The sequence below is a fragment of the Mesoplodon mirus genome (assembly GCF_964341445.2).
Source record: "Mesoplodon mirus genome assembly, chromosome: 9".
Lineage (NCBI taxonomy): Eukaryota > Metazoa > Chordata > Mammalia > Artiodactyla > Ziphiidae > Mesoplodon > Mesoplodon mirus.
Window position 1 is genome coordinate 78,065,576 of NC_138985.1, and position 25,135 is coordinate 78,090,710.

The following is a 25,135-nucleotide window of genomic DNA, read 5'->3' on the forward strand; positions in this document are numbered from 1 at the left end:
GAAGAACAGTGTGGCAAAAGACTAAGATCTGTAGTTCCTAAATCCAATTAAAGGGTTCTCATTCTCGTTAAGATGTAGTAAGCACATTCTAGTGTATCTTTCCCACTGATTCAACTAAAAACCCCAGACAAGATATGTAAAGCAACTATTGGAGAATTCTGAACAGTAAATGAGAAGGTAGACAGAACAGGAAAATCAATACTCAAAAGAAGAACCACAGAGTGGTGAGTTCCTTGTTTTTATTTTTTGCCTTTTCTATCTCCTGGCTTAGCCTTCCCTGTCTCCTGGAACTGCAAATGGAAACAGACAGAAAAAGCTCCAAGAAAAGCTCCTCTAGTCAGAGGACTGGGAAGAGGACCTTCTGTGGCATGGAGTACTTTTGACTCTTCTGGTCCACTCTGAGTCCCAGGGACAAAGCTGTAACCCTGAAGTGTGACAATAGGGGCAATCACAGTGGCAGTAGCAACAGCTTCCATTTTTCTCTTTTCTTTCACTGCTCTGTCCCCAGGGAGACCAACTGTACATAGTACATCATAGTGTGGAGGATCAAGCCTTGGCTCTGAGTACTTTGGCTCGGATCAAGTGAGAGTACTAGGAAAAGGAGCCCCTGGGAGATGGGAAGAGTGAGAAATATCAGAGAGAGGAAGGAGATGGAGGAAGGAACTTTTAAATTCTGTGTATGACTTCCTGGGCTCACCCCCAAGCTGCACATGTGTAGAATGAACTAGAATCAACATAACAAAGATTTTGATAAATGAATTATGGTATAGATAAATGTCCATGTCCCAGACTCTCCCTGGGTGACATACATGCAGGAAAGACCAGGAAAGTGCTGCAAAGGCTTTGATAACTAAACTGACCTTCAAAAGGTGGCTCAGGACTTGAGGTCCGAAACTGACTGATTTTCTGCTAAAATAAAAATAGTCAACATTCTCCAGAAGATAAACTCTCATAATATTCAAAATGCCCAGGATATAATCTGCCCAGGATATAATCCAAAATTACTTGACATTCAAAGAACCAGGAAAACTAAACAAATCTCAAAGGGAAAAGGCAATAACAGATGCCAATTCCAAGATGATTCAGTTGTTGAAATTATAGGCAAATACTAAGAAATAGCTATTACAACCATGCTACTTGAAGTAAAAGTGAACACTCGTGAAATAAATAGAAAGATACATGTTCTTTGCAAAGAAATTGAAGCTATTAAAAAAATAGCTAGGGGCTTCCCTGGTGGCGCAGTGGTTGAGAGTCCGCCTGCCGATGCAGGGGACACGGGTTCGTTCCCCGGTCTGGGAAGATCCCATATGCCACGGAGCGGCTGGGCCCGTGAGCCATGGCCGCTGAGCCTGCGCATCCGGAGCCTGTGCTCCGCAACGGGGGAGGCCACAACAGTGAGAGGCCCGCGTACCGAAAAAAAAAAAAAAAAGCTAAATAAGAATTTTAGAATTATATAATAAAAATAACAAAAACTAAAATTTCACTGGAAGGGCTCAATAGCTGAATGGAAATGATAGAGGAGAAGCAAAGGACTTGAAAATGGATGAAGCGAAATGATCCAATCTGAAAAACAGAAAGAAGAAAAACTGAAAAAAAAAACAACAACCGAAAAACAAACCAGGGTCTGAGAAACTTATAGAATGATACCAAAAGGTCATAAAACTGGCCATCCATAAAACTGGAGTCCCAAAAGAGAGAATCAGTGCAGAAAATATATTTGAAGAAATAATGCCTGAAAACTTCCCAAATTTGGTGAAGGAAATAAGTTTATAGATCCAAGAAGCTCAACAAACCCAACCAGGATAAAGTTTAAGAAAACCATGCCCATATATATCATAACTGAACTGCTGAAAACCGAACATAAAGTCTTGAAAGCAACCAGAGTCAATTACACATTACATACAGGGGAACAATTTCAATGACTACAGATCTCTCATCAGAAACAATGGAGGCCAGAAGAAAGTAAAACAACATTTTTAAAGTACTGAAACAAAGATACTGTCCAAACAAAGACACTACCCAGCAAACATTTCCTTCAGGGATGAAGGTAAAGTAAAGATGAAGGAAAACTAAGAATTCTTCACTATTAGATCTGCTCTAAAAGAAATACTAAAATAAGTTCTTTAAGTTGCATGAAAATGTTAACAGAGGAAAATTGAGAATTTCAGGAATGAAGAAAGACCAACAGAAATGGTAAATATCTGAGTAAATAAAATAGATTATTTTTATCCTCTTAAATTCTTTAAAATAGATATGACTTCAAAATTATGAAATTATCCGATGGAGTTTTCAATGTACCTAGATGTAATACCTATGACACTACAATGTAAAGTGGGGAGGTCGTAAAGTTCCTATATTTAACTTGAAGTGGTGAAATACTAACTTTAAGTAGACCGTGAAAAGCTGCTTTTTATAATCCCAAAAGCAACCTCTAAAAAACTACACAAAGAGATAAAGTAAAAAAAAAAAAAAAAAAAAAAAACCAATATATTAAAAACATAGAGTACTTAGAAACATAAATCTAATTAAAAATAAATTCCACTTTTAAAGGAGAAATGCTTGAGTCCTCAGATCTAATTACAAAAACAGAGGAGTTATTATTTTTAATATACCAGTGACCTGCCCACTTCCCCCAACTGAGCCAAAAGACACAATTACCTGTGAAGTTCTGTGCTTTGAGGTGCAGATCGTAGAGTTTGTGGATATAGCGTATATACATCTCTTCCTTGTTCAGTTCAGTCTTATAGAAGTTCTATAAAAATGAGTACAAGCATGGATAATTCCTCAACAATTAGCTTGGCAAGTATCTGCCTTTTACTCTGCTTGAAGTTTGATATCTTGAACCAAGAGAACAGATGAATTTTTCTGTATAAATGTCTTTAAAAAATTAAGTAAGGAGACCCAGTGGCATATTTTTAACTCAGCACTGTCTGTATTAAACATTACTTATCATTTATTGAATAGGCTGGTAATTCCTGGGGGGATGTTATTACCACTGATTCACATTTCATTTGTTACTTTCTGTTGTTTTTTGTTAGTTTAACTGCCAGTGGACAATCAGCCTATTCAACTAAAAATATTAAAAATATGCAAGAGATTAACCTGTTTATTAAATTTGATCATGGATAGTCAAAGGATAATTTCTTTAATTTTAAACTTATTTTATTTTAAAGGTTTCCAGTTTATGACTATAACATAAAGGGATTAATAAGAGATTTTATTTCAAATGACTGTTACAGGGCCATACTTATTGAAAATATTTGGTTTATTAAAGAAAGGTATCTGGATCTTATTAAACTTCTCTAAAACGTTTTAACATTTGTCACCAAAAACTCAACTCTGACTTACCTGGACACATTACGTTGCCATTTTAAAGGTACACTTTATAGGTATCCACATACACTCCTTTACCACATCAGACAGTACCTTAGTCCTCACTGAACTTAGTAAACATATGAGCAAAAGTGTAAGAAGTTGGGGTCTAGCAAAAGCACGATGCTGTGAGACTCTATATAAGGCAATTTTAGAAAGCAGATCATTGCACATTATGAAATCCCTGCTTAAGCCATCTGAACTGCTATCATTACTTCTGCTGCTGTTCTTTATTTTATTTTATTTTATTTTTTTGCTGTTGTTATTTTGACAGATACTACTTGGTGTGTAGAAGAAGGGAAAATGAATAGTGATGGGGGGATAAATCTGCTGACTTGAAGCAGTCACAGGTTTTTCTAAGGGGGAAAGGCCAGGAATTCTAAATGTTTTTGAAGTTGATTAGCTAGAGAGGTGCTTTGGTAATGGACCAAACTAGCCAATGTGGCTGCTTAAATTGTACTTGGGCTCAAAGCCTGAGGAACTTCTGTCAATGTACTTTCTGGCCACTACCTAACAGGTGTCCATTCTTCAGTATGAGGACTCTTCTAACCTCGAGACACTGACATTTAGTTGAACGCATCATAAAAAATTTTTTTTTTCCAATTTATACCATTATCCTTCCCCGTTTCGTCTTGTGCCTTGTAGGTCTTGGCATTCTTTAAAAAGCTAAGTAAACAATGCTCTTTATATCTCTACTATAACCAAAATCATTTTAATTAGCAAGAATTGTTGTACCATAAACATAATTTAACAACCTCATAGCAGGCTTTTATGTTATTAAAGGATAATTTGTTCTAATAGCTTTCTGGTAAGAAGCGGATTTCTTTGGGAACCAAATAAGTGATCACTCTGTAAATGAATAGTTCTTGAAAAAAAAGAAAAGCTCTCTCCAGGCAGCAGATGAGAATCTTTCACGTATGTCTGGCAAGACTAGTGACACAAAGAAGAAAACAATAATTACATTTCCTTGTATTAGTCATGTCAAAGATTACCCATTTTTACCAGCCTAATGCTACAGTTTAACTCTGATCTTGTAAAGAAAGCCAGAGCTCTCCTGAAGACAATCTGGAATTGATCTTTCCAAAAAGTTAAGAAAAATCTCTAGGAGGGAGTGAGTGGTTAAGGAGAACCATATTGCAGCTAGAAATCAAAAGCTTTCCATATGGAGTAGAAGCTAACAAGATTAGCTTCAAAGTTATATATTTTGTCCTTTAATAATAAGTAGTCGGGTGCTGGTTGAAATTAGAACAGCTTTCAAAATGTTAGCATTTTCTATACGGATATTCTTTTTTTAAAAAATAAATTTATTTATTTTTGGCTGCGTTGGTTCTTTGTTGCTGCACACGGGCTTTCTCCAGTTGCAGCGAATAGGGTCTACTCTTTGTTGTGGTGCTCAGGCTTCTTGTTGCGGTGGCTTCTCTTGTTGCGGAGCACAGGCTCTAGGGCGCGTGGGTTTCAGTAGTTGCGGCACACGGGCTCAGTAGTTGTGGCTCACGGGCTCAGTAGTTGTGGCTCACAGGCTCTAGAGCGCAGGCTCAGTAGTTGCGGTGCATGGACTTGTGGTGCATGCTCCATGGCATGTGGGATCTTCCAGGACCAGGGCTCAAACCCACGTCCCCTGCATTGGCTGATGGACTCTTAACCACTGCGCCACCAGGGAAGTCTGATAAGGACTATTCTTGGTCAGTGCAAAACTAGCAAGATAAATTCATTGTCTCAAGTGGATATTGATGGGGCCACTGATTTTATTTATTAAGTCTCTGGCTTATTCCTGCTGGGAAACTAGAATAAACACATTTAGGTGGAAGTATTCATTCTTTCATCCGAGGAAATGATCTCTCCTGTTATACCGGCTGAGGAAATGAACCTAGGGTCTACATTTATTCGTGTACCTGTAAACAGAGGACGCTGTGAAAGGAGATGGAGACAATGGAAGATGATTCCTTTGGAAAAAGGTAAAGGCTTTCCTTTGAGGCTATTTATGAGACTTTGTGTTTGGAGTTGGGGTAGAGCCAAGATTAAGGAGATAAACTGAGAAAACCTGAAGCTGACAGAGCATTTGGCTTTTCTCCCCAAATACTGATGTACAAGCAGGCACGTGGAAGGAGATCAGGCTGAGGACCTTGACCACGGTGAAAGGCTGGCAAAAAGCTGGGAAAGCACAGAAAGGAAATTTCGAAGTGGAAATGACTGTGCTCAAGGTTAGAAATAAGTGCTAAGAGGAGAGATAATGGGTTGACCCAGTGAGCTTGGCCTGATGGCCTGCAGGTTACTGTTGGGTCTGATGATAAAAATTACAGAAGAAACTGCATAACAAGAGGCGGCCTGATAGAGGATGCTCAGGTCTTACTATTTTTAGCAACTGATATTGGAGGTGGAGGTGTAACAATTAAATGCAAAAATGAAGAGGAAGTGGTAGGCGTGGTAAAAAAGGATAAAGTCATATACTCAGAGATGTAGTACAGTGAGAAAACAAATTAGAGAAACAGATTAAAAAGACAGTCATAAGAAAGCAAAAAATCCTGAGCTCTGAAGAGGGGCTGTGAGGGGAATAAACAAAACAAAACAAAAAGACCTGGGGCTTCCCTGGAGGCGCAGTGGTTGAGAGTCCACCTGCAGATGCAGGGGACACGGGTTTGTGCCCCGGTCCGGGAAGATCCCACATGCCGCAGGGCGGCTGGGCCCGTGAGCCATGGCCGCTGAGCCTGCGCATCCAGAGCCTGTGCTCCGCAACAGGAGAGGCCACAACAGTGAGAGTACCGCAAAAAAAAAAAACAAAAAAAAAACAACCCTGAAATCGATGAGCTAAGACAGGACAGAATCAGAATGGGGGACAAAACAAATTTTCAGGTGCAGACAAATAGAGAAAAAAAGGCATGTCAGAGACTCATATGGATCAGAGTAAGAATTAGAATTCTGTCTGTGCAAGTACTTAGAATAGATGGTGAGGTTTCATCTATTCTGCAAAACAAGAAAAACAAACCATGATATTCACTAATTTAGAACCAAAGCAGTCACAACACATTCCTGTATTTTAAATCTGATTAAGGTAAATTATCAAGAGCATCAATTTATACTATATTAAAATTTGAAAAAGGAATGTGAATGTATAATCCTTCTTTTGCTCTGTAGTGAGAATACCATTCTATTTGATAATTAGTTATGAGACATTTCAGTACAAATTTTGTGTTCCTAGAACTGTTCTGGTGTAGCCTATTATCCTTACCCAATATTTATTTTTATTCTCAAAAACGTCTTGTTTGGGTGAGAAATTATGTGGTCATCCTAGTTATAATCCACAACTTAACAACAGCGGTATTATGGATTTAATTTGCAAAGAAGCTAGAGAGTGAAATTTCATGTGCTAAATAGGAAACTGTCATTTGTTCAGAAAAGAACATTAATATTTATTAAAACCTAGAATACATATAAGAAGGGCAGAAAGAAACTGTCTACACAAAAGTGCAAAGACTCTTCTCCAGGGACATCATGCTTTTCCCTAGGAGAGCAACAAAAGACTCCAGGGCAGAGGAGCGATGCAACAGGAAAAGCCTGGCATCACTCTGGGATCTTACAGTGGGAACATTCTGCAGTGTTCGAAGCTCGGAATTTTCTGGCATTTAATTCAACCTGAAGCAAAAACATTTCTAAGCTCTTCTAAGAAACACCCAGATAAAGACACATGGTGGCTGAAAAACAAACAAAACATAGTATTTCTGTGAAAAAGCAAACGTTAGGATATAAGGAGGAAAACGGAAATTGTTTACGAACCAGGAGGCTCACGGTGCAGCCAATCTTTTTGCCATCTACCTCGCCCATTTTCATGCAGTCCCTAAAAACAGAAAGCAGGAGTCAGAACTCAGAACTTCCTTCCTAGGGGCGAACACAGTTTGTTCTTTTAGGAAGAAAAAAAAAAAAAGGAACTGTCAGAGACTAGAGGCAATTTGCAAGTTGCTGTTCAGATGAAGGCTCAGCAGAATAGAGGCAGTGCCCCAGGAAGCGTGAGCTTGGGAGAGGCTGGGGAGGGGGGCGGTCAGACCCTCCTGAGCACCGGTGTCGCTGAGAATTTCACTGCCAGGTGGACTGTGCTCCCTCTCAACAGACAGGGGCTCCAGGAAGAGGAGGAGTGCAGGTGTGTTATTACACACCTCTTACTTGGGGTGAGAAGGATCTGCTGAGCCTGGCCATCAGCAGTGAGAATGAAGCGTTTATTCTTAAAACACCATGCATTTAAGTGGGATGAACTGCTTCAACAGTTTAGCTCATTTCAGAATCAAAAAATGACTCTGAAAGCTAACGGTGTGAGTTTCATCCCCCCTCTCCTTTTATAAGAAAGCAGCATGGTTGTACAATTGTCCGTTTCACTGTCATCACCCTAAGATGAATGGATCTGCTGGTTCTAATGGGTGAGTCTAAACACCAAGAAAAAAAAAAGATTTCTTTAATAACTCAATTCACTGAGACTTTAAAAGAACTGTCAAAACCCACACAACAAAACATAAAAAAGGAAAAACAAAGAAAAAACTCAGAACCAGCTAGTTAGAGGTCTGTTATTTTACTGCTCAAGGTTCCAAGGTCTGATTATCAATGCTTTGAGTGATTAACCCAAGGGCATTGTCGACTGTATTCTAACTCTCGGACTTTCTAAGTGGAGCGCAGCATATCTGGAAAACCGGGAGGGCGGGGGGTGGGCTTGGCTTACCTGTAATCTAACAACCTCTCCATTAGACGAGTTACAGTGGCGATTAATGAAACACCACTCTCCCTCCATGTTTCCCGCTCAATTTTCTTTAGTAGACTGGAAAAGAAAGAACCCAGGGCATTTTCAACATTTATTTTTATCAGTCACCATGACAACCATTTTACTTTCATCAATACCTTAAATGCCTTAGCAACCACTGCAACATCTCACAAGTAGCACAATTTGCAAACAATGTCTTACCTAGGATAGGGACCAAATAGTGGAATTCTAATCCAGGAAGCATTGACAAAGCAAATTGATTTTCATTATCCAAGTCATCAAATACGAACACACGCATATAAATCATATTTTCAAAATATGCAAGCACCTCACAGCTCAAAGACATTGTTTCCTAGCTTCTCTCTTCCACTAACAGAGGCTTGTGCCTCACCACACCAAACCACGCTGCGAAAGGCGAAAACAGGAGTGCCTCTAAGTTTACTTTTAAGTAAGATCTTGCTTTATTCACATAAAAATGTTCTCCTACCTCTCAGTGGAATGCATCTTCATCCAAGCACTTTTACTGCAATGCAACTGCTACAGGAAAATCCTTGTGCAGACGGTATGACGTTTTGCATTTTTTCCTTTCACTTAACATTTGCCCACTCAATACATATTGTACTATCTGTGCACTCACTCAACAGTTCCATTCATTTTGTCATTAATCACAGAGGATTTTCTGTGTGGTTGTTACAGCAGATTGATGACAAGTACCGAACCACATCTCTCCTCCTACAGTTTCCCTTATCTTAAGCACCTTGGAGCAGAGGCGCTGCTATGTGAACACAAAACAATAACAATCATAATAATTAGGCTCTGTTTTACTTTGACTCCCACCTCTCGGCAAATTAACCATATACTTGGCACAAACCTTTACGACTGAACTTTCCCCAAAAGAAAAAAGTAAGAACACAGGCATGACAATATGAGGATACTTTGCCCTCCTAAATTTAATGATCATTATTTCTAAAATGTTGTTCCCCTTTCATCTTGGTTTCAGGAATAACATAGAGAGAAACCATTTCGTACAAGTACCATCTCAGCCTATGCTATACTGTGCTTCGTAGAAAAAAAGCTATGCTGTCAAAGCTGTTTTTTTGCTCCGTGGCTACGTTCTCTCTCAATCTTCCTTCCCACTCCCCACTGCTTCTTCTTGCTCTTACCGTTCCAGTGCCCAGCCCTCTGTCTTATCTCCTCATCTGGTGCCTATGCATCCCTGATCATTTGTTTTTCTGGTTTATTCTGAACTGTTTCCTAGACTAAGGAGGGGGAAGAGGGGAAGAAATAGCACATGAAGGGATGGAACTTGCCCTGACTAATCCCCCAGGGAAAGGGCCCCTAGTTTGTTCTAACTGTGTTTTCTTTTAAAAAGCCTCTGGGAAGCACCTGTTTCAAGCTTAAACGCCAAACTGGTATTGAACCAAGTACTCAAATGAAAATCTGCCTGCCAAAGCAATGCAGGATGATGGAGAAATCTTCCCAAGTGACAGCCCACACCTCATATACTTTAGAGGCTGAAAAACAAAGAACTCAAGTTAGGTAATAATTCTAAAAATATATAGAGGCTTCTTTTATAGTCATGAGTTTCATTAATTTGCACAGCCTCTGGCTGCAGGAAGAAATCTGAGCTACAGAATCCTCTTGTAAAAAGAGGCACAGCTCTGCAGAGCCTGTTTCCTTGACTAACTCAGGACCCAAATATCAGGACCAAGCCTAGCACCCAGTTCATCTGCTTTCTCGGCCAGGCTAGTTCTTTCTGTGGGGAAGCTTGCCCTCCCAGTTTACCTGATACACATTGATAAGGAGAAGCTATCAGACAAGAAGAGAAGAGTCTCTCTAGATAACTTGGGTGACACTGATCTATAATTTAGTATGTTTCTATTTGGTCTATAATCATGCTGATGTGCCCATGGTGAGTACACAGGGAACTCATCTAATCACAGTGAAAGGTGATTTTTTCTTTTCTTTTTTTGAGGCACTAAAATGATAAATGGTTGCTACATGAACTAATGCACTAGACTTTACATACATGTCAAAAGAGCATTAACTATGCATCATTCTTTTCTAATGTTTTTAAACCATTTTAAAAAACTGAAGTGTAGTTGATTTACAACGTTGTGTTAGTCTCAGGTGTAGAGCAAAGTGATTCAGTTATATATATACATATATATGTATATATCTTCATTCTCAGATTCTTTTTCATTATAGGTTATTACAAGACATTGAATATAGTTCCCTGTGCTATATAGTAGGTCCTTGTTTCTATTTCATATATAGAAGTGTGTCTATGTTAATCCCAAACTCCTAATTTATCTCCCCCCCCCTACTCCAAGGTGATTTCTTATTGCTAATTGACAGGCAACGGGACTCCATAACATTGAAGAGCAGGATAAGTCACGGTCCTGCAGGATGACACACTGCCCAACAGGCTTTTACTCCGTGAAGGAATATGAAGGGTGTAGAATTTGACCCTCAGTCTACCTCTCTCTGTATCCTAACAGGATTGTGTGGAGGCCAACACTTATATGAAGCACCTGTGTCTGTGCACTCTCTTAATCCAAAGAGAAGAGTTAGATACCTAAGTATGTGCTACATAGCTAATCCTCTGTCTGCAAACTATAATTAAATGTGTGATCACTAAACAAAGATCTATGAAATGATTTGGAGTCTTACTGCATTATTTAGAGCAACACACGATAGAGCACAGTAAAGGACTGAGGTGGAGGTTACCTCTTCCGGAAAGCCCCTTTAGAACCCCCGAGGCTACCGGTACCCCACTGTGTGCTCCTACAGCACAGTCACTGCTGCATCTTCAGCCTTAGAAGAGCGCCTAGCACAGGGAGATGCTCAATAAATGAAGCTGAATGAGTGAATGAAGTGGATCCAGGGAAGCAGAATTTCACTCTGACACCTTATTCTGAATATCACATGGACGGCAACGATCCACCGTTTCAGCAGTATCGAAAACAATCAATCCTGACCCCTATTTATTTCAAAAAGATGTAGTGTGGGTAAATGCAGATAACGTGAGGGTCAGCGAAAGATGAGTTCTTAGGAAGGAAGTTACTATATAAATTTACAGTCTCGTTCTAAGGAGGCTATTTTGGCAAGTACACACTACATTTTCAGGAAGCAGTGAGCTCCTTTCAGCTTCTGAACAAATTTTAACAAGTTTTAGACATGAAATACAGAGAACAAATGAGAATCTGTACCATAGCGGCATGTGTTCCTAATTCATAATGCGTGCAGTGACTCACTGTGATTATACTAATTCATTGTGATTTCTATTGACAAAAAAGCATTTTATTGTTTCCTGAAATATAGTTGGATTTTCACTTTCTTTTCTGAGCCCAGGTAGTAATGAAAGAAAAATATTTATAGTAATATTTATAGTAATATGTTAAAAAATCAACAAAAGAATAAAAATCTTCATTGAATGAATCAGGCACCTTAAAATAGTCCTAATTATAGAGGCTTAATATTCTAATTATTGGTTTGATTTTAATGTCAAGGTACATCTTCTATTTCAAAGCCATATTTACACACAAGCAATCCAAACTGCATGCTATCAGGCCTTTATTAAAGTCAATAAGAGGCACTATGGAGCTATGTGAGTGTTTATTAATCTTGTGAATTTATCTTGTGAATTATTTTGTAAATAATTAATCACAAATCTCAAGAGATTCATTTCACTGAGTGCTTTCTCATTTTAGTTCTTTGTTCAAACCTAGGACTGGTAACTGAACTGAGAATGGTTTTCAAAAGCAATTTATTATATTGGATGAGGTTTTAATCAGAATTCTTGCTAAACTCCAGCTGTCATGAAAGACAGATGCTTTGTACACTAGAATGAACGAGGGCTTGGTGAACAGTTATTAAAAGTTCCAGTTTAATTACAGTATCAGAGGAAAATGGCGTTGTTCAGGACTCAGTACAAAGAATGTATTTTATCATCCACCACTACCACAAGAAATCTGTGTACCCCTTCTTGGCTTTTCCTTTCAATATAATTTTCTTAAAAGCTTCAAGAATGATTTTGAATCAGGCAAGTTGAAATCTATTAGTCACTAATAATACTTTTCAAACTTATATATTAATATATCCATTGCCCTAAATTTATGATCATAAAATGAATTGCAGAATTTTGTATTTGGCTATCAGTACTAAAGCATTAATATTTAGTTTTAGGTGATACTTGGGTGTAAATATAAGTAAAAGCGTATTTTGTGATAGAAAAATGTATTGCTAAATTGTTTTTGCACTTATGAAAGAACTGCAAACATTTCCCAAGCACAATGAACTGGTTCTTCCTTCAAAAAGAAACACTTCGTAAGTATAAAAGGTTTGAAAATGACTAAGATCCATAGAAAGCTGTAGAGGAAACAAGTGCTAGAATTAAAATCCTAAAGCACTAGAACCTTCTTGTATCCTCTCTGGCCATTTCACACAGTGGATGAATACTTGGTACCAGCACCTCATCTTATGATAGTGATCACATTCTTTCCTTAGTAAGACAACCTCAGAGTCTCCTTACAATATTATTTCTCTATTCTCCATTCAAATCCTAACCACAGAATTTACTAAAAATGACTTGCTTCTGTGATATTCTAATAAGAAACATTTAGGAAGAAATTAATAATGCTGAATGAGCAATAACTATCAGTGAATTAAATCAATTGTTGAAGAACAGATGCAAACTAGGTTAATTTTCCCAACAGCAAATCAACCAAGGATATCTCGCTTCGGAAAGCACTGTGCACAAATACAACAATCACATCACTACTGTGTCTTTTCCTCTCCCACTCTTGACCCTATTTAAAATCATTATCTTGCAGCCCCAGTTTAAAAATTATTAGGCATGAAGAGAGTGGAATTTGTTATATAACACTTGCAACCTGCCCTAATCAGAGATTAATACAAGGAGGTATGTCTAATCAACAACATAACAAGATCCATTCGCCAGTTAAGCAATTATCCTTTATTTCACACTCCACAAAGACAAAGCACTCCTGTGAGACCCAAACTGTCTTTGTAGCTCTCAGCTGCTTAGCGCTGACACCAAATCCCCGGAACAGAATCCACTTGAGATAAACATGCTACTCACATACTGTTGAAGAGCTCACGGTATGTTTCATCACCTTTGCCTTCTGACATCAGGCTGTCCAGTTTGTCAATGAGCTTGGCTTCCACCTGAAACAGACCCAAATGTTACTCTCTTTCCTCCCTTTCACAAGTAGGATTTTCTAGGCATATTGAAACATATTTATTTCTGCACAGGAAAAAGCCATAGTAAATTTTGTGAAAGCGACATTATCAGCTGTGGTTAACAGGAGACACCCCCTTGGAATTCTAGGGGGCCAATTTAGATGCAGGCACATACTTCAAACTCCCGGTAGGGTAGCATGTGCTGTCGCCAAAGACTTCTATTTGTTGATTCAAACACAAATGCCTGCAGCCCAGCTTAAATGTTTGAATTCTTTATTTAGGAGCTGTAAAAACTGGCAAGTCTCATTTTTTTTTAATCATGATATATATAAGAACATCAGCAAACTACCATATCCACAAACATTCATTTAAATCTTTGATGTGTTTTGTGTCTATTTTCTTTCTCAAAACAGCTCGAGGTTGCACTAAATCTTTGCTAAAGTTGAGAATTTGTCCTAACCATGTACAGATGGTAGATCCATAGACATATTCTAAGTCAGCAATAGGCAGCATGAGAGAGAAAGGACATACTTCCTGACAACTGTAGTCAAAACATTTATATTTTCGAGAACATAAATCCTTTAGGACATCAATATCAGGAAGGCAGAAATAAATATCCCTCATCTGTTGGAGGCAACAGAGGAGACAGAAAATGAAGAATCTCTGCCTGGCCAGAGAGAGTTAAACAACTAGGGGTAGGGAGGGATATTTGACTTTGTCAAGGGACTAAACACAATTATTCTCTTTGAATCAAATTTCAATAAGGGGATAAAGAGAAAAGGGAAGAAAAGTGGGTCTTCCCCAATACAATTTTTAAATAGCCTTTCATTCATGTATTAGCTTTCTTGAAAATAAATGGAGAGATTGATACAGATGAAATGCCATGCTTTTGGCAACAGAAGGGTCCTATGTATGCATTCAGCTTGCTTGTACAGTTGACAGTCATTTCTAAGACTTGAGAAGGGAAGAAAGATCCTTCACACAGGAGAGTGCACATAGGTGACAGAAATGATTGTGTGAAGAGATAGTAGGTCTGCTCTCTCCAGTAGGAGTGACTTGGCCTGGCAAAAGCAGTTGATTTCCGCTATGAGAACTGGTTTTGGAATAAGAACGTCTGTCTTTCCAAAACTGGAGCAGAACTATTAGATCCTGTATCAAAGAGAAATGTTAGGCTCATCTCCTCAGAATTTCCTTTACAACAATTTCTACTGCTTTTCCCTTTAAATGAATTCTCAATGCTTCAAGCAAAGAGCAATAAAACATACTGTGCATCAAATGTTCAAAGCTAAGCCATTCACCAAACACAATGTGCAGACAACTGAGAGGTCAATGATTTTAAGAATCATTAACCTTCTGATTCCTCTGTGTTGTGTCCAGCTGGGAGCAAATAAAGTCTCTGCCAGTTCTTAAACACAGACCTAGGAAATGACAGGATTTTTTAGCTGAAAGGGAATGAAATTTTTTTTAGGGCTTCTCGGAGACCCAGTGAAACACACTACCAGAGAGGTGTCCGAGGCTACGCAGCTTGGGAGTAGGCAGCCCAGGCTGAAATCTGGTTCGGTGCTCATTCCGCAACTCAGAGTTGAATGCAGTGGCTCAGAGATGCTCAAAGAAAACCGAACTTTTCCAGCTGCTCCGAGGAGCACATCCGCCTACCTGTTTAAAATTGCCACTTCGCCTCTGCTCCCAGTCCATCATATCGTGAAAAATAGGAATCATGACATTCCGGAGATCTGGCTGGGGTATCAAGGTCACTTCCAGGAAGGGGCCAATCAGGGCAGGGATGAAATGAAGCTTGTGTTCTCCTAAGTTGAAGACAATATTTATGTTTCAGTATATTTAGTTTGAATAAGATTCCAGAAAATTAGTATTATACAGTTTGTTTAAAACTGTCGTTACAAGAATACATTCAATTACAGTTGTCTCCTCAGGCAAGAAAATATTCCCCTAAACAGATATATAAACAGTAAATTTCCATATGTTAATATTTCTTCATTATTTTTAATTAAAGAACTAGGGATTTACCCTTTTCACAGTTTAAAAAAAGCCATAAGATACAATTAAACATTACATAAATCATTGGGAATTGGTTATGTATACTATTGTACATTCACACATTAAAATTCTTATGCAATCATTAAAAATGAGGTTGAAGAAGAATAACACAGATGAAGTTTTTCAATATAATTAACTGAAAAAGCAAGGTACTATACAGTATGCACAGGTACATCTTTCATTTAAAATGAAAATATATATAATAGTCTAGAAGATTATATCCCTTAATACTAACCACACCAGTGGTTATCTCTGGGTGATGATATTACTGGTGATTTTTATATATGAAAAAAGGTGGTTCCTATCTGTATTATATAATTTTCTTGCTTTTTTATATAATAAACATACAGCCTAAATAAACATTTAAATGTTGGCGCAAACAAAAAATAGAACAATTTTCTGAAAAGACTACAATGTGATAATAGTGAGCTCAAAATGGTGTTTAGCAAGTGCTCAGAGGTATGGTATCGATAATTCAGAGGAAAGGAAGGTGGAGGGTGGGCTGGACGTAGATGATTTTGTCTAGCATATGAGTGTTGAGTTCAGTCCATTATCCTAGTCATCCATGTTAAATCTCAGAGTTTCTATTTTTATAAGAAAACTGCATGCTATGGGAAATGTACCATGTACATTTCATGTATGTACATTACATGTATAACGTTTCATATCATGGATGAAAGCATATGATACTGAAAGCACCCACTGAAAACCCAAAGAATGAGCTTGGAAGCTGAGCAGAAGAGAGCTGGCTTCATGAAAGAGCATCATTTCTTTCTTTCTTCTTCTTTTCTACCTTTGATCTTTTGTAGTTAAGTGTTGAATACATACACACAATCACGCTGTTCAGAGTTATTTGCCAATTTCGGAGTTATATATCGTCACATTAATTATCATTTTCTCTATTTTGTTTTTTGTCCTAGAAGGCATTAAGGTGGCCACAGACTTGGACATACATAAACCCAGGGTGCAAACATACAGTTTAAATTTATATTGACTTTAGAGGGGTGGTAAAAGGAAGGAGAATATAAAGGAAAGAATCTGGAAAGAGGAGAAAAATGATGGATGAGGGTCAGAGATGGGCAAACCCAAGTGGGTGTTTGTGAAGTCACTGTGTTTTGTGACTGGAAGTGTGCTGGGATATTTCAGACGTCTTCAGAATGTGGCCCACATCTCTTTTTCTCAATATGGGATGACAATAGGACACAATTGGCAGGCCCCTCTCTATCTGAAAGTCCCTTTACATGCAGTCACATGGTCCTTTCCTCTTTTTCTGATGTTGCATCAAAAGTAACTTCATTGTTTCTTATCATCTCTAAGTCACTTATATACATCCATTACGTGTGAGGAAGAAGCTGGCTTGTAATTCTTCTTGCTTTCTTACCTTTTTTTTGACCCAGGTAATACTTTATCTTTCCCAAGGGACTACCTAGTTTTCCTCATCAGAGCAAGAACACTTCCTTCTTATTCATCAAAAGATATAAAAAATAAATAAAATAAAATAAACAGATTTAGAAAAAAAAGAAACTTCCTTAAGCCTACCCTTGTGTATTTTCCTCCAAAAGAATCAATACTTTCAAGACCAACAAACTCACTGTGGCAGAATATACAGAAACATCAATTCATAGGTCTTCTCCCTGTATCTCCCCCATCCTCCCAACATACACATTTCAAGCAGGTAACTAGCAGCCAGCATTTGCAATTCCTTTCCATAATTATTTTTGTCAAGGCAGAAAGCAGAAGCAGCCTGAACTCAATTACTCTTAGTGTCAATTGGAAAAGCCTAAACCCACTCACTGCTTATTCAAAATGTCCTGGCAAGTGAGGGGAAGAAAGAGAAAAAGGGAAGGAGATTCCTGCAGAGATGAAGGCTAGCAAGTCCTGAGATTAACGAGCCTTACATCTGTTTTGTGACCCTGCCCCAGGAGATGGCTGCAGGGCTTGAAAGTCTAGCCACAGATGCTGTTCTCCCACAGAACCACAGACTGAAGGGACTCTGTACTCAGGACTAGGGCCATCTTGGCATGTGACTAATGAGGAGGACCTCCCTGCTGCCTTGACACTGTGCAAGACACCAAGCTTTTGCATAGCTTTTGGGTGTGCGTGGGGAAAGGGGGATGAGAGAAGCAGGAAATATAAAATAAAATGAAAATTCCTGCCAGCCCGGATAGTCCTCCTACACCTGCGCAGGCTCAGCGGCCATGGCTCAAGGGCCCAGCCGCTCTGCAGCATGTGGGATCTTCCCGGACCAGGGCACGAACCTGTGTCCCCTGCATCAGCAGGCAGACTCCCAACCACTGTGCCACCAGGGAAGCCCCGGATCTTTGTTTTTAATCTTTCCTGAGTCTGGCATCCTTTGACCTCTCTAACAAAGAACATCATTAGCATGCACTTATTTTATTTACCACTATTTCACTGAGTATTCTTGAATCTCTTTTTAAAAAGTGTTTTCCATTTATAGACATTTTACAATGTGATTTTCTTCTTTTAAAATTTTTTTACTATGAAAAATCTCAAATGTGCACAAAATTACAAATATTAGTAAAATAAATCCCCACATAACCATCACCTAGCTTCAATAATTATCAACAATTTTTTGCTAATCTTGTTTCACCTATCAACCCAACTATTTTGTTCCCTGGGAAATTTTAAACCAAATCAGAGACATCATAACATTCTACTTATACAAACATCAGTAAGCATCTTTAACAGGTAGGTCATTTTATAAATACAGAATCACAGTACCTTTATCACTCCTTCAAAAAGGCAAACAGTAATTCCTCAAATTAATCTAAAACCAGCCTATATTAAAATTTTCCTGATTGTCTTAAAACATGTCATTTACAGTTGGTTTGTTTCAATCATAATGCAAACAAAATTCATAAGCTCTATTTTGTAGCCTGATTTTCTCGGACAGTAGAGAAGCCATACCCACATTTAAGTCATTGTGCAGGAATGTATGAGGCTAGCCTTCTTTACTGAAAACAGTTTGGGGACAAAGAATCTGTGCAACCCGTACAAGCCTTCCACCATAGAAAATTTTACTCTTATCCAATCCGCAAAGCAAAATCTTGAGCTATGTATAGCAATGGTAAAATAAACTTCATTTAGATTATTTCTTTTTAAATCACAGATTTAGTATCCTTTTCCCATCTCTAATTGTCAGCCACATGGTCTTGTTTTGAAGTATTTAGGGCACCTGCTACTTGGGCTGTTGTATATTTATTCACACAGAGCAGCCTGTTAGGGAAGTATTGATTTTTCTACAGCAGTTACAAGACACTGTGTTTGCAAATGTGGAAGAGAAGCCCACTTTATATTTAGTAAGAATGTTAGTTCAACTGAAAATAGAAGGAAAAAACTTAACCTTGCAGCATGATGAATGGCAAAGGTGGGACACAGCAGTAAAGAATAACCTCTTCCTTTATAGACTATCCTTGCAAGTATAGGTACAAACATAAATTTGGGGGAGAAAATTCATGCCTTCCCCCCTCTCATTTTTTATTGAGGTAACAGTGGTTTGTAACATTATATGAATTTTGGGGGTACAACATTATATTTTGACTTCTGTATATGCTACAGCATGCTCACCACCAGAAGTTTAGTTTGCATCCATCACCATACAGTTGACTCCCTTTACCCATTTCACCCTCCCCCACCTCTCTTCCCCTCTGGTAACCATTAATCCATTCTCTGTATCTATGTGTTTGTTTTTGTTTCATTTTGTTTGTTCATTTATTTACTTTTAATATTCTGCATTAATGAAATCATATGGTATTCGTCATGGTCTGACTCATTTCACTTAGTGTAATACCCTCGAGGTTGTCACAAATGGCAAGATTTCACCTTTCTTATGACTGAGTAGTATTCCATTGTATGTACACACAGCATCTTTTTGATCTATTCATCTGTTGATGGACATTTAGGTTGTTTCCAAATCTTGGCTATTATAAATAATGCTGTAATGAACATAGGGGTGCATATATCTTCTCAAATTAGTGGGGTTTTTTTTTGTATTCTTTGGATAAATACTCAGAAGTAGCATTGCTAGGTTATATGGTAGATCTAATCTTAATTTTTTGAGCAATCTCCATACTATTTTCCATAGTGGCTGCACCAATTGACATTCCCACCAACAGTATATGAGTGTTCCCTTTCCTTCACATCCTGTCCAGCACTGCTATTTCTTGTCTTTTTGATGACAGTCATTCTAATGGGCATAAGGTGATAGCTCACTGTGGTTTTGATAGGAATTTCCCGAATAATTAGTGATGCTGAACATCTTTTCATGTGCCTGTTGGCCATCTACATAACTTCCTTGAAAAAGATGTCTATTCAGATCCTCTGCCCATTTTTTAATTGTTTTCTGTTGTTGTTGTTGAGTTGTATGAGTTATTTACATATTCGGACATTAACCTGTTATTGGATGTATGACTTGCAAATATCTTCTCCCATTTGGTAGGTTGTTTTTTTGTTCTGTTGATTGTTTCTTTTGCTGTGCAGACACTTTTTAGTTTTATGTAGTCCCATTTGATTATTTTTGCTTTTGTTTCCCTTGCCTAAGTAGACATATCCAGGAAGATATTGCTAAGACTGATGTCAAAGAGTGTACTATGTTTTTTTCTCAGAATTCTATTGTTTCAGGTCTTACATTCAAGTCTTTAAACCATTTTTAGTTAATTTTTGTGTATGGTATAAGATGGTGGTCTAGTTTCATTCTTTTGCTGTCCAGTTTACCCAGCACCATTTATTAGAGACTGTAGTTTCTCCATTTATGTTTTTTGCTCTCTTATAGTAAATTAATTGTCCATATATGTGTGGGTTTATGTCTGGGTTCTTGGTCCTGTTCCATTGATCTGTGTTTCTGTTTTTATGCCAATACCTTGCTGTTTTGATTACTATAGCTTTCTAGTTTAATTTGAAATCAGGGAGTGTGCTACCTCCAGCTTTGTTCTTTTTCTTAGGATTATTTTGGCTATGCAGGGTCTTCTGTGGTTCCATACAAATTTTAGGATTGTTTGTTCTATTTCTGTGAAAAATGTCATTGGGATTTTGATAGAGATTGCATTGAATCTGTAGATTGCTTTAGGTAATATGGACATCTTAACAATGTTAATTCTTCCATGAGCATGGGATAATTTTCCATTTCTTTGTGCCACCTTCAGTTTCTTTCAACAATGCCTTACTGTTTTCAGTGTACACGTCTTTCACCTCTGGTTAAATTTATTCCTAGGTATTTTATCCTCCACTCCCCTCCCACTGCAACAGAGTATTTTTTAGTCCTTCAACTAATAAATTGAAAATACTGAGGAATAACACATCTAAGAAAAGGTGTTCACTTATCACTATTTGTTTTACTCTTCAAAAATAAATCGTTTTATCAAAACCACAATGAGATATCACCTCACAGCCATTAGGGAGGCTACTATTAAAAAAAAAAACACAACAAGACGAGAACAAACAAAAAAACCAGGACATAAGTGATGGCAAGGATGTGGAGAAACTGGAACCCCTGTTAGTAGGAATGGAAAATGGTGCAGCTGTTATGGAAAACAGTATGGTGATTCCTCAAAACTTAAACAGAATTACCATATGAACCACTGCTCACAGGTAAATCTAGGAGCTATAATGATCAGATTTGAAAATCCTAAAGCTTTATGTTTTGTCTATACATTTCTGTATGCAAACTTGTATGTATAGTGCAATATTTATATTATGTATCGATGATATATGAACTCTTGATATACATGTTGTATCAAAAAAAAAAAAACTTTATGTTTAAAAGTAGACTAGTCCCTAAATTATATATGCCCCTTTTTTCCTCGTCCTCAGCAGAATGTAAAAACTAACTTATTTCTAGCATATGGAAGAGTTTCCACACTTCTGAGGTAAACACCAATGACCAAAATCTGATTTTCATATATTGCCCAGTAAAGTTTGTGTTTCTAAATTAGACCAACTGGAAAGTTTCAAGTAGTTGTGTATTTAGTGACTCTGGGCATTTCCTCTACTCAATTTATTTTCCAAAACTTAGTGCTTTTTGTATCTACTAAAACCTACTGAGGATTTTAAATTATGAAATCATAACAGTTTACTTGCTTTACGAAAACATGGTGAATATGTCTTTATCAAGCTTTTTACCGCTCCACACAAACTGGACAAAAATTTTAACATATCAGATTTAAAAACTAAGCTTTTAATAGGCATGGACCATTTTTTCTTATATCCCTCAAAATAACTTGCACATGGCCAGTGCTTTATGAATTATGTTAAATTGAATCTATCAGCCTGTTCCATTAAAAATGAAAATCTATAATTATCTGAATAAATTTTCCTTTAGCATTCAAAATACTCAATATGACATATTTATAGGTAAACCAAATTATAACTAATGTATTTTGATATTCTTAAGTAACAAGCTGACTTAAGCTCTACAAAGGTGTCAAAATACCCTGAATACTTAATTTTTATTATCATATTTATAAAAATATATGTTGGAAAAGAGGTTTTAACATTTCTAAACATTCTCCAATTCCAGTTGTTGTATAGTAGCAATGACCTTTAAAATTCACCTGATGTTTTGGAAGTCTCAGACAGCAACTCTAGGGAAATAATGCAGAAAGGAATGAAGTGAAAATGTACACTCACCCTATCCTTGAACTATGTCATGCTGGGAATCTGTACTTGAGTATAATAAGTCTTTTCTAACACAGTGCTAGAGCTAGCCTTTAGGGCTGGAAAAACAAAGAAAGGGGAGAGCGTTGTCTAAAGCAGCGCCTTTTAATCTTTTAATCTTTAGCCAAGTGCATAAGAATCACCTGGAGAGCTTGTAAAAACTCAGACTGCTCTGCCTTTCTCAGAGATTCTCAGAGATTCTATTCCAGTGGGTCTGGGGAGGAGTTAGAGAGTTTGCATTTCTTACAAGCTTCCAGGTGATGCTGTCTACTAAGTATCACTGTTCTAAGAGCACTGACCTCATAACATGTTACGGGGACCAGTATGCTCCAGAGATTTTTCACATTCTCTAGATTTCTGAGGAAAACTAAGACATAACATAAAACCCAGAGGGGTAGAAATATTTTTGTTAAAGACAAAATAGAGAAGAGTTCATGAAGTATACAATGACATCTTTAGTGAGACAAAAGGTGCCAGCTTTATTCAGCGAGCCATGGGTCATGGGCCTAAGGGAACAGGTATGCGGCTTGGAGAGAGATTTATGCGGAAATAACCATACACGGCAATGCTGAGATTTATCTAGAAGAGGTTAACCTGTCATGTTTTCTAACATCCTGTTAACTTAAACGAATCTGTCCTGGTCTTATATCATTTTTGTTTGTTTGTTTGTTTTGTTTTTTTTGCAGTACGCGGGCCTCTCACTGTTGCGGCCTCTCCCGTTGTGGAGCACAGGCTTCGGACACACAGGCTCAGCGGCCATGGCTCACGGGCCCAGCCGCTCCGCGGCATGTGGGATCCCCCCGGACTGGGGCATGAACCCGTGTCCCCTGCATCGGCAGGCAGACTCTCAACCACTGCACCACCAGGGAAGCCTGTCCTGGTCTTATCATTTGAGCTCCAACAAGAGCCTAAACCACAACAGCATTTCAATGCGGCATTCTCTGGAAAACACTTTGCTAAATTAATGCCAAGTGCAATAGGGACATTCCAAGGGTCTTGATCTGTTTTTGAAAAACAAACACACAAAGAATCAATGAAACGTGAAGACTGAGAGGAGTGTTCTTCAAATAAGAAAAACTGATGTTATTTTTGAGCTGAATCTAAAGACACCTCATGGGCTTCTTCTGGCTGGTTTTAGACAGTCGGAGGTTACTTTCAAGATGCTAACTTGCTTTTTTTCCCCTGAAATTATCAGCAAGCATTTAACACTGGGCTCAGTTATATATAACAAGGCTTCCTCAAATTGCCTTGTATATATTGTACATTTGAGGGATATCCTGGTCAAAAATCACTCTGTAACATGAATTGAAGTAAAATGATAATGGTTCTGTTTTCACTTACAGAAAACAAATCCTGCCATCTCCAAGTTGTGCTTGGATGAGCCCAAGAGGAAAGATATAATACTTTCAGGTCATTATATATTCAATTCAAATAGGTCCATCACTTTAATAAATCACAAGGAGGAACTACAATGCAGTAACAGCAAATGAATACTATAAACTTGCATAGTTAACATACCAGATTAAATAAGTTATGACTTTCAATAAAGAAACCCTATGCCAATGAGATTTTAAAACAATTTATCTTCTAAATATTATTGTTTTCTATGCAACCAATCTGCTAGATAATATGCTCTATCTGCTGTGGCAGATTAACACAATTGGATCTAATTGTTTCTTAGCAACTGCATATGCTTTAAAATCCTTTGGCTATACTCTTCATGATATAGGTCATTGGTTTTTAAGTTTCTAAGAGTACAGATGCTCAAGTCAATGTTTCATACAGTTTAGTCTAAACTTATTGTCATTCAGAGTTCTAGAAATTTTGAGTTGCTACAATTCCAAACTCTAAAAGGTTAGCTCATTGCTAGAATAGCATGTATTATTGGAACAATGTTAGATTATAAAATTTGTCATTCAGTAATAATGAAACACACAAAAGAAAGGTGATTTTTTCAGACAGACACCAATTTACAGAATTAGTTGTAACCTTATTCAATGCCAAAGTGTCAATTACTCTCTATAGATTTCTCTATTGATTTAGACATTTGGTTTCAGATGCTGTCATTGGTAAATTGTCCTTCTTCATTTGTTCACTTAAAAGGACAATGATAAGCTAAAAATCGAGGTGCTTCTTTTTTCATCACTCACCTAGGTTCTGCCACATGCTGAAAATTTCACAACCCATCGTTACCCGCATGTCACCATACCTGAAATAGAACAAAAATCAAACCTGTTAAAAAGACTCCAGAACAAAGAAGTTATCTGTGTCTCTTTAGGACATAATCTATCATTCTGAATTAAAAGGCAATATGTTTTTAATTGAAGATGTTTAATGCAGGTGACTTTTCATTGAGGTATAACTGATATAACATCATATTGGTTTTAGGTGTATAATGTAACAATTTAAATATCTGTATATATTGCAAAATGGTCACCACAGTAAGTCCAGTTAACATGCATCACCATAACTAGTTACAAGTTTTTTTTCTTTTGATGAAAACTGTCAAGATTCACTCTCCTAGCTACTTTCAAATATGCAATACAGTATTATTAGCTATAGTCACCATGCTGTATCCATGATGTACCCACCATGCTGTACCCACCATCCCCATGACTTATTCATTTTATAACTGGAACTTTGTACACTGTACATGTCTTGATGCCTCTAATTCAAATCCTCATATAAATCCTTTAGTAAAACAGATTTGTCTCATAATGTTTTGCTTCTATGGTAATTTTGAATCCTGAAAGATTGAGGACAAAAATGTTTAAATAAGTTCAAAATAGTGAAATTTCCAGAAAGGATTGCTTGTTGTCCTCTTGGTCAATGCCTCTCCACTATGATTTCTAGTTATGGAGATCTGATTTATGAATCACTTGAACTAAAATACTCTTTAAAAGACACCACATTTTATTTGCCTCATATTCTTACCCGATTATACACTGGTACTTACTTTTCTAACACCTTTTTCTTTTTGGAAGGTGTAAACATCTCTAACTGCAGACACAACTGGTTTATAAAAATGACTGCAAGGTAAAAGTAGGAATCCCAGATCTAAAACGAGAATGAGACATTTAAATACTATGG

The 25,135-nt window shown here is 37.6% G+C and overlaps 1 protein-coding gene across 2 annotated transcripts in view; it reads right to left on the bottom strand.

Moving 5' to 3' along the window:
• DOCK4 (dedicator of cytokinesis 4) overlaps nucleotides 1-25,135 on the bottom strand; it is a 484,498-nt gene that overhangs the window by 43,986 nt on the left and 415,377 nt on the right. For both annotated transcript variants that reach the window (XM_082631603.1, XM_082631602.1), the window contains exons 29-35: nucleotides 25,002-25,102; nucleotides 24,196-24,254; nucleotides 14,975-15,123; nucleotides 13,218-13,303; nucleotides 8,075-8,170; nucleotides 7,144-7,204; nucleotides 2,659-2,752 (exon numbers count right to left, since the gene is read on the bottom strand). In XM_082631603.1, coding sequence (XP_082487729.1) covers nucleotides 2,659-2,752; nucleotides 7,144-7,204; nucleotides 8,075-8,170; nucleotides 13,218-13,303; nucleotides 14,975-15,123; nucleotides 24,196-24,254; nucleotides 25,002-25,102 — 646 coding nt within the window. The remainder of the gene's footprint in view (nucleotides 1-2,658; nucleotides 2,753-7,143; nucleotides 7,205-8,074; nucleotides 8,171-13,217; nucleotides 13,304-14,974; nucleotides 15,124-24,195; nucleotides 24,255-25,001; nucleotides 25,103-25,135) is intronic.